General features: G+C 30.9%; 1 protein-coding gene across 1 annotated transcript; it reads left to right on the top strand.

Moving 5' to 3' along the window:
* The first annotated feature begins 2,507 nt into the window (after window positions 1-2,507).
* LOC117112372 lies at window positions 2,508-9,890 on the top strand. The gene is made up of 12 exons (XM_033255447.1): window positions 2,508-2,893; window positions 3,118-3,283; window positions 3,995-4,098; window positions 4,545-4,696; window positions 4,963-5,014; window positions 5,580-5,740; window positions 6,485-6,574; window positions 6,899-7,087; window positions 8,005-8,247; window positions 8,447-8,635; window positions 8,786-8,956; window positions 9,121-9,890. The coding sequence occupies exons 1-12, from the start codon at window positions 2,752-2,754 to the stop codon at window positions 9,499-9,501; spliced, it is 2,040 nt and encodes a 679-aa protein (XP_033111338.1). The 5' UTR covers window positions 2,508-2,751; the 3' UTR covers window positions 9,502-9,890.
* The last annotated feature ends 7 nt before the right edge of the window (window positions 9,891-9,897 follow it).

Here is a 9,897-nt window from a genome sequence, read left to right on the forward strand (position 1 = left end):
GTGTATCATGCATAGGAACGTTGACGCCTGCAAGGCTCTGGTTCCTACTTAGATTTGTTTTACTCGTGCTCTTCATTTTAGTTAATGAGTAAGTCTATACAATTATTTAAAAAAAATATATATTATTTACACGCGCCGTTGTTAAGTATTCTCCTGTTTTTGTAAAATGTTAATACGTGGTTCATGCACGAACAATTTACAAGGCATATGGCCTACTATACTGTACTGACAAAACATAGACATGCTAATATCATTTTTTTAAATACTAAACACAAACCATGGTCCAACAACTATACGTTTATGTTTAGACCTATTCACTGACACAGTACCGTACTCCCTTTTCGAAATAGCTTATCAATAATTTCATGGTTCAATCAAAAACAGTTTACAAGGAAATATAATAGAGGCCTACAATACTACTGTAATAACAAAATATAGACATGCTAAGTAAAAGGCCTATTATTAGTACTGTAATATCATTTTTTAACATACTAAACATAAACCATGACTCAACAACTACAGTAAAAGTTATGTCTCGACCTTTTCACTGACACAGTACCTTATTCCCTTTTCCAAAACACTTATAAATAACATTACACTATTTTTGTTAATCTTATTTTAACTCTTAATAATTGTGAAAAAATGACCAAAAATTTATCGTAAATAAAATCAATATAATATATTTAAATGAATGTGTGTATTATAACACACATTTTTAACTATTTATAATTTAGTAGTTCTTAAATGATATTGGAATATCATCGTACCATTGAAATTATGAAACGCGTAAAAAATATTGTTGGTAATTGTATGAACTGTATCGTAATTCAGTGTAATGTTTGTTTTCGTAGTACGACGATACGCCATTAATGGACGCTGTGAGGTACGGCGCACCAGATGATGTGTTGGAGAATATGATTGAAACGGCAACAGTTAAGTGTTTAGAACAAAAAGAGGTGAGTGGAATTAAATATCATTGCATTTTAAACATCACAAGCACACAACATGTGTACACATCATAAAACATACAAATAACTCAAAGTGATTTATTTCATGTTGGGTTAAAAATGAGACTTTTATTTCATGATTTATTTGACATATTTTACAACACAGAAAAAGCCTATGTTATGGCCATTATCACTATTTCATATGAAACATTGTGAAAAAATATATATTACACTTACAAAAATAGTGATGTTTGGATTTGTTCTGCTTAATACAGTTCACTGAATAAATTGGTGACAATAAAATTGATATTTTTTACAAAAAGTATTTTCGCTAAAAATCCCAATTTGGAAATATTTTACTATTGTGTGTAAAACATAGGCCAATTGATACAAATATTTTTTGCGCGATTTCGCCTAAAAACCACATTTTATAAATATTAAATAAAGTAATGTGTGATGTTTGTGAGTTGTTATGTGTTGTTGATATGTGGTGTGTGTATAGTTTCTTGTTGTTGTTTATTATTTCTTTCTCATCATATTCTACGTTTGTCTTGTAGCGTCCTGGTTCCACTATTCTCCATCTCTTGGTGCTCAACACACGCGTGTCAGCAATGAGACGCGTGTTGGAAAAATCCAACAAGAAGATTAACATGCAAGACAACGTGAGTACAGTAGAAGAAAACAACACTTTATTCATTGCTAACAAATTAACATTAATTCACTCACAAACACATTCAATACATCACGTTCTAATTTAGTAAAAGTAATCTAATATTATTGTATTAATAATAATTTAGGGCCTATTATATTTACAACTGGGTTGAGATAGTTTTTTTTATCGTTATATAATTCTAACTACTGTACTAAGTACTGCCCGTCATGTATTATAATATAACTAGCCATAATTATTTCAATAATATCCTTTTTAACACCATTATCATTACAGTATTGTATTATTACTATTGTTAGTGCCATTATCATCATCATCACAATTACCATCATCGGCATCATTTTCGTTATAAATATTATTAGCTGGAGTAATATTATCATTCCATTATATGTTAGTATTTATTTAAATTTTATTTGTCCTCATGATCATCATCATCGTAATTATTATAATCAATAGCATAATGATAAATTTTAATAGGCCAATTATTATCATTATTACATATTACATTGGCGTTAATGAATTATACCAGTTGTAAATTATTTCAGGTACTTTTACGTTTGCGTAATATTTGTTAATTGATATTCTTGTGTTGTGCGTGTACAACAAACTTGACGTTGATTATCATTTCATTGCAGTTTGGACAAACACCACTACATTGGTGTCTATGGATTGAGGAGCTGACGCACGAGCAACACAAGGAACTCGCAATTTGCCTGATCACCTTTGGCGCGTCGGTGACAATAAAAGATAAGGTAATGTACAGAAAAATGAAATGCATCAAAAGAATATCAGTCAATGACCTTAATACAACAACTGTATATGAAACTACTTGAAACATTTTTACTAATTAAAACCAACGTAATAAATATATTAATCCATGAAACATTAAATCGATTAAAATGTTAGCGAATATTGTAATGATAATGATTTTTTTAAGTATGATTTCAATAAATATTTTTTCCCCGATGTGATGTGATAGTAATTTACAACAATAGTTATAAAGTTGTAATGCTCATAGTGTTGATTATTTAAATTATTATTTACCATTTTATTATTATATCATTATGGTTTCTAAACCAAAATATACGGTACCACTGTTTTTTGTTGATTTAATTTGCAACCGTCACCCGTGCAATGATACGAATCATCGCGTGCTCGTGTCTGTTATTGCAGTATGGAAAGACGCCTCTTGATTTCTATGATGATAACGAATGTAAAAGATACGAAGAATCCACAAGAAGAGAGAAAAAGACAAAATTAAAAAATTTACTTGAAGGTATGATAACACTTACACATTCTTTTTCTATTATTTTATAATAATTCGACACAATAAGGAGCCATTTAATGAATATAAGAATATATTATTTCCGTTTTGTTATTATTATTGTAAAAAAAAAAATGTTATCGCAATTAATTAAAATACATGTAATTTAGAAAGTGAATTAAATTATTAAAGTATTTGATTTTTTTCTTTGCTTTTTTCTTTTTTGAATGAAATAGAACTATCAATTCCGTCAGAGATTTTAGGCAGGGGTCCCGATGCCGTCAAAGCATTCAAAGATGCACTTAAAAACGGTGAAATAACAGTTGTTAATTCAAGACTGATGTTCCTAGGTAACGAGGGTTCTGGAAAAACATCTTGTGTCAAAGCCATGCTTGGGAAACAGTAAGTACAATCGGATGTATTAGGTTTTGTACTTTATATCGATTTACTTTGCTTGCTTTTTTTCAGTTAGTTTTAACATTACAGTGTACGTTCGTTTTCTACTCAACTTTTAACATGCACGCGCTAGTGTGCGCGTGTAAGTTTACTTGTAACTTTCTGAAGTAAAGTTGTTGCTAGGTGACGGGGTCGAGTGGCGGATGACACGGCCTTTATATGTAATTGGGATTTAATAGCAACTACGAAATTTATTGTTATTTTTAGCATTTTGAAAATTAATAAACTACAGGTAGGCCTATGTTAGGGAAATGTTATGTAATTTATTTATCATATGTAAACTGTAATATATATTCTGAATCCGTTTTGATTGTTGTAATTATTCGTTAATTGATATTACACACGATAGTAAATCAATCACTGTAATAATAATAATAATAATTATTATTATTAATATTATTATTATTATTATTATTATTATTGTTGTTGTTGTTGTTGTTGTTGTTGTTGTTGTTGTCGTCGTCGTCGTCGTTGCCATCGCCGTCAATATTTCGACATTAATTTTTTCATCAGGAATATTATTATTTACCATTGTTTTCGTTATTATTTATTTATGTTATTATTGTTATATTGTTATCGTTGATATCGTTGATGTTGATGTTGATAATGAAAGTATTATACAATTCTATAATAACGATGTCAAACTTCAATTAATAGATTTGATAAGCATGAGCCTTCTACTGCTGGTATTGTTACAACTACTGTCTTTCAACGTTTAGGCAAAGATTACATCAAATGGGAGGAACAGAAGGATGTGGATGGTATGATTTACAATAATGATATAAATGATATAATAATAATAATAATAATAATAATAATAATAATAATAAATTAATAGTAATAATAACATTTATTTGACAACATTAATTCTTTATTTGTCCTCATTAAAATTGGAAATTGGATATTCGGGCCGGAAATTCTAGTATTCGTGGCAGCCACACACGATGTAACGGATGCAAACATGGTCCTTCCCTAACTTGTTCACAGCACAGGAAACAATAACATTACTTCTCAGCAACGCTCAGCTTAAACTTAAAAAAGCCCTGCCTGAACCTGTGATCCGCCTATTTATGGACGTGCAATCAGCTAAGCCACATCGCTATGCAATAATTTTAATAAATTCAGGGTTTAAATGATTGATTAGCTTTTAATGATATACTTTGATATAATGACCTCATTTTCATGGGTAATTTTATAATGTGTACAGTTTGTGACCTAACCAAGCAAATACTTGAATATGGTATCGCAGCAGATGTTGCAAAGAGGTTGGAACAGACAAAAAGTGAACAAAACACATCTAGATTTGCATCTGATGCAGAAAGACCGTCATCCAGTTCTGTTGCGTCTACATCTGCTGTGGTAATTTTGTTTTCTGTAATGACACAATCCTAATGGTGGCATACGTTTAAAATATTGAAAATGTTAATTTCGCCAGTTAATGTTGATATGTTTATGTAGATGTTGGTAATTCACTAATGTTAGGCATGATTTAGGGTATAATTACAGTTTAATACAAGCCTTTTGGTAGTAGCGTATAGCTAGCAACGGTAGATTGACGCCGTATTTTAAAAGAGGGTACATCAGTATTTTAAAATTGGTAAAATATGATTCACTGTTAATTGCAGATGGAATTAACAGAAACGGTTGAGCCTCAGACTTCGCAAAGGAAAAGAAGAGGTAGGCCTATTAGTATTTCACTCAATGTCTTTTTATAACTATTGTTGAAAGCATCTTCATCGTTGATAAAAACCATCACTATTATCATTAAATTCACTATCAAAATTATCCTCATTATAAGCAACTATTATCAACAATACCATCACATCACCTTTATTGCATCCATTACCATTATTATCATCATCCTCCACTTGTTCTCTTCCTCATTATCGTCATCATCATCTTTATCTTCCACTTAATGATGTTGTCATCAACGTCATCATTGTCATCATCACCATCCTCATAGTCGTCGTCATCATTGTCATCATCACCGTCATTACTATTATCATCATTATCATCACCAACTCGATGATGATGATGATGATGATGATGATGATGATGATGATGATGATGATGGAGTTGGTGATGATAATGATGATGATCATCATCATCATCATTAATACAGCATCATCCTCATAACCTCTGACACTACCATCGTCATTCTGTCTCCCTAATTACAACTATATTTTACAACCTTATCGATGTTCAGTTATCCAGCCTATCAGTTTATTCTCACTTGTTTCAGAAAAACCTGTATATCAGGATACGGGAGTTTCCAATCAGCTTATGACATATGAAATACGCAAGAAGATTGTTGACAATCTTGCTAACAAGAGTTCTCCACCGATTGAGATAACTTCCATATGGGACTATGCCGGTCAGATGACTTACTACATCACTCACCGGGTAATTAATTAAATAAAACTATACGGTACCAAGATTGATAAAAATAAATTCTCAGGTTGCGTGCTTTCGATATTTTCAAACCTAATTAAAACAACTTCCACTATCAAAATATAGTCCTAGATAAAATCTTGAAAAACATAAACATATTAATTTTAAGGCATTTTTAACACTCGTTGTTGGTTCCTGATATTATTATTATTATTATTATTATTATTATTATTATTATTATTATTATTATTATTATTTTTATTATTTCTAAATCTATTAAAATGCTTTCAAAATATGATTTTGAAACATGTATTACTCATTCAATATTAAAATATGTTATGAATTGAGACACAAAATGTTTTCACTGATTTAAATAATTTTAACTACGAAAATGATTATAAGTCAATTTGTAGCTGTAGCCCCAGCCCCTCTATGTAGCACCATCATGCGGCAGACTATAGCACAAAAGGATACCCTTGTAAACATGTTTCTTACAAACAAAATCACCATTCATTTTATTCATACCATTTCATCATCATATACCTTTTGTAAAAGGCCAATTAACATCCAGTTGATGTTGCCAATTAACGTCCAGTTGATCACCCCATTGGTAATAAGTCTTCGTCAGATATTCGTGGGTTACCTTTAGTGTTTACACCAAATAAATCCATCCATCCATTTCTTATTTGCAGCTTTAGTTTTAATGTTAGTTATGCTGTGTAACATTTTTATTTACTACTGTATTTGTATTTTCAGGTTTTCCTCACAGATGGGTCATCTTACGGAGTTGTATTTAATTTGTTAGATGATTTGGATGCATTTGCAGAACCAAGAGATATTTATAAAGTAAATAAACCCCTTTTGTGGATTAACCTCTAAAACAGACCCTGCTTGACATAGTTACATTTGTGATGATATTGGTTCTATATTTATTTTTTACAATGTAGTAATTTTTGATAGGCCCTTTTAAAATAAATTGTATCTTTTATTTTATATTTAAAGTATTATTTATGGAAGCAATCAATTTAACTTATTATTTAATTGCATTGTTTTACAGTTAAATGATAAATCCAATATTTGTTTATTCTACATTATTATTGTCATACAATATTTGTTTATTCTACATTAATATTGTCATACTTTCATTTTAAATTTTGTGACTATTTTCAGGGACACTTTGAGATGACTAATCTCCAAATGATCATATTCTGGATAAGGTCGATTTACGAACATACTGTACTGCTACATCGTACAGGCAAAAAACCATTGATTAATGGAAAGATAGCATCACCCCCAATTAGTCTGATTGGGACGCATAAAGACTGCCTAACAGGAAGTGATGCTGAGAAGCAGGCATTGGTAGGGCAATAAAATATGCTTTTATTTTAATTGAAGTATATATATTTTAGCAACCTTGGCAAAATTAATAGTATTCATATCCAAATTCATAATTTTAATACTGAATTTTCGAAAGGAATAATCCCATTAGGCAAACAATAGGTTGTTATGAAGATGCCACGAATATCTGCTTTCTTCATCCACCATTTTTTATTATTGACTAATGTATTGATGACGTTTTGAAATTTGAATTAAAAAGTAGAATAGGCACTGGCTTGAAATGCTGGGGATTGTGAGACATTGATCCATCACTGCTTCAGCAGTAAACCCGAGATATATCAACATATTACTGTAGGCAAAAGATCTGGATTTTTAAAACCTATTTGGAATTGAAGTTATTAAAAAAAATGTGGACATTATTTTCACAATGTGACAGCAGGATAACATATTGAGATGGTTTGACACAATGATGATAGTGATAACAATGATTATGATGCTGAAAATAATAATTATTATGATTGATGACTTTAATTATTATTATTATTATATATATACATATATGTATATATACATATGTATGTGTATATGTATATACAGTATATATACATATTATATATATATACACACATATATATATGTGTATGTGTGTGTGTATGTATATGTGTGTATATATATGTATATATGTATATATATATATATATATATATATGTGAATATATATGTATATATGTATATGTATATATATGTATATATGTATATATATACACATGTGTATGTATATATGTGTATATAAATGTAGATATGTGTGTGTATATATGTATACATGTATGTGTATAGGCCTTTGTATATATATATATATATATATATGTATATATATATAGGCCTATGTATATGTATGTGTATATATATGATGTTGTTCAATTTAATTCTATTGAAAGGTTAAAGCCAAATTCAGAAAAATATTTAAGGAAATCGAAGACACACCATACGAGAGTCATGTTGACCGCCATATGTATGCAGTAGCTAACAATGCAATAATGGATGAAGGAATTGAACGATTGAAAACCAATGTTGGCGGTTACATGAAGGCAATGGCAAGAACTGTTCCCATCAGTTGGGTTGACTTCCAAACTAAGGTCCAAGAAGCTGGGAAGACAACAATGTGCATGTCCTTGAATAAGGTATCATACATTTTATTACTTAGGATTAGGAAATTTTAGATAAAGAACAATTTACGTTTTACGTTACATTTAGATTTATTAGTGCATATGTAATTATAATGATTGTGAATTTGCTAATTATTTTATGATGTGACCGTCCTTAGTGTGGTGTTATTTTGACAGAGTCACTAATTTGAATTTTTTTATAATCATATTTTAGATCACAAAGATTGCTGCTGATTGTGGTATTAACGAAAAAAACGTCATCCACGTCCTGAATTACTTAACTGATCTTGGAGTCATTCTTTATTATTCCACTAACAAGAAGTTGAAAGACACAGTGATTACCAACATTCATATGCTTATTCACATCTTCATGAAAATTATTACAGTTGAGGAACATGAAGAGGTATAGTTATGATTGTTTAAAGATAGGGATTGGGATGCTTACGGCTAACAGAAATATGTGTTTCTAAGGTTTTCATGAGTGCGACTACAATTGCCATATACTTTAATTTTCGATAACATTATTTTTTATTTTGTTTTTATCTGCATTTAGGTTCCAGTGATGGTAAAGTATTGGCGTAAGTTAGATAAAGAAGGGATTCTTGAAGAACCACTAGTGCCTTATTTGTTGAAAAATGAACTTACTGCCACTGAAGATAATGATGATGTCATCTTTGAAGACTTCATTGAACTCATGAAGACATTCGGGCTTTTCTTTGAAAAGGTATGTAACCACAGACAACATAGTACTTTCTGTTCACATTATTGTGAAAGTGGGGATTTTGTTAAAGTGGGGAGGTGGTGACTAATTTACCATGTCCATCGTCTTCCTCTTGTTGATATGAAAATAGTGTATTAGATGTTTTTTTTTATCGTTTATTGATCTAGACTATATCAAAAGAGGGCGCTCGACAATTCGTCGTCCCTTCTCGGATGAAGACGAAACCTGATAATAGGTTGGACATTAAAGAAGACGATAAGCAGACAGTGTCCATCTATGTGACGCCTAAAGACTTCCTTCCCGACGCCGTCTATGATATCTTGGTCGTTAGATTTGTAATCCTGAGTCAGGATAAAGGTTTTCGTGATGAGCCAAAGCTGTTTCAGAATCAGTCTACAATCAGATTTTGTGATAAGCATTACCTGAGGCTAGGTCGGATATCCATTGATAGCAAACCTTCTTTGAAAGTAAATATAATTTTGGTCCATTATATTTTTCTTCTTTATAGTTCGATTTTAATAAGTATAGTGATATTTTGTCCTAACTGACGTGTTATCGTACAGAATACTCAGTATACATTACCAAATACTTGCGAAAACAAGGCAAGTGATTTGGATGGGAATCGAACCCACGTTCCCAGAAGGCAAAACACTGCTATGATATTTTGCTGACGCGAACCCCAATCGAAATACCATTTGCAGTAATCACTGCTCGTGGGGATCAGATTCAACACTAGTCACTAAGTACAAGCTCTGAAGTCTAGTAGTTATGGCGCCAGGGTAGTTACCTAGAGATGGTGGGTTCCATTCCCACCAAAAACGCGTACGATTTATTTCTCGCAAGTATTTTGGAACGTACTGAGTACGATAACACGCCAGGTAGGGACAGAACATTACTCATATGATATTTTCCTGACGCAAACTCGCATCGAAATATATTACCCC

Source organism: Anneissia japonica, unplaced genomic scaffold (genome assembly GCF_011630105.1).
Source record: "Anneissia japonica isolate Jap-2015-1 unplaced genomic scaffold, ASM1163010v1 scaffold6305_len51955_cov117, whole genome shotgun sequence".
Classification (NCBI taxonomy): Eukaryota; Metazoa; Echinodermata; class Crinoidea; order Comatulida; family Comatulidae; genus Anneissia; species Anneissia japonica.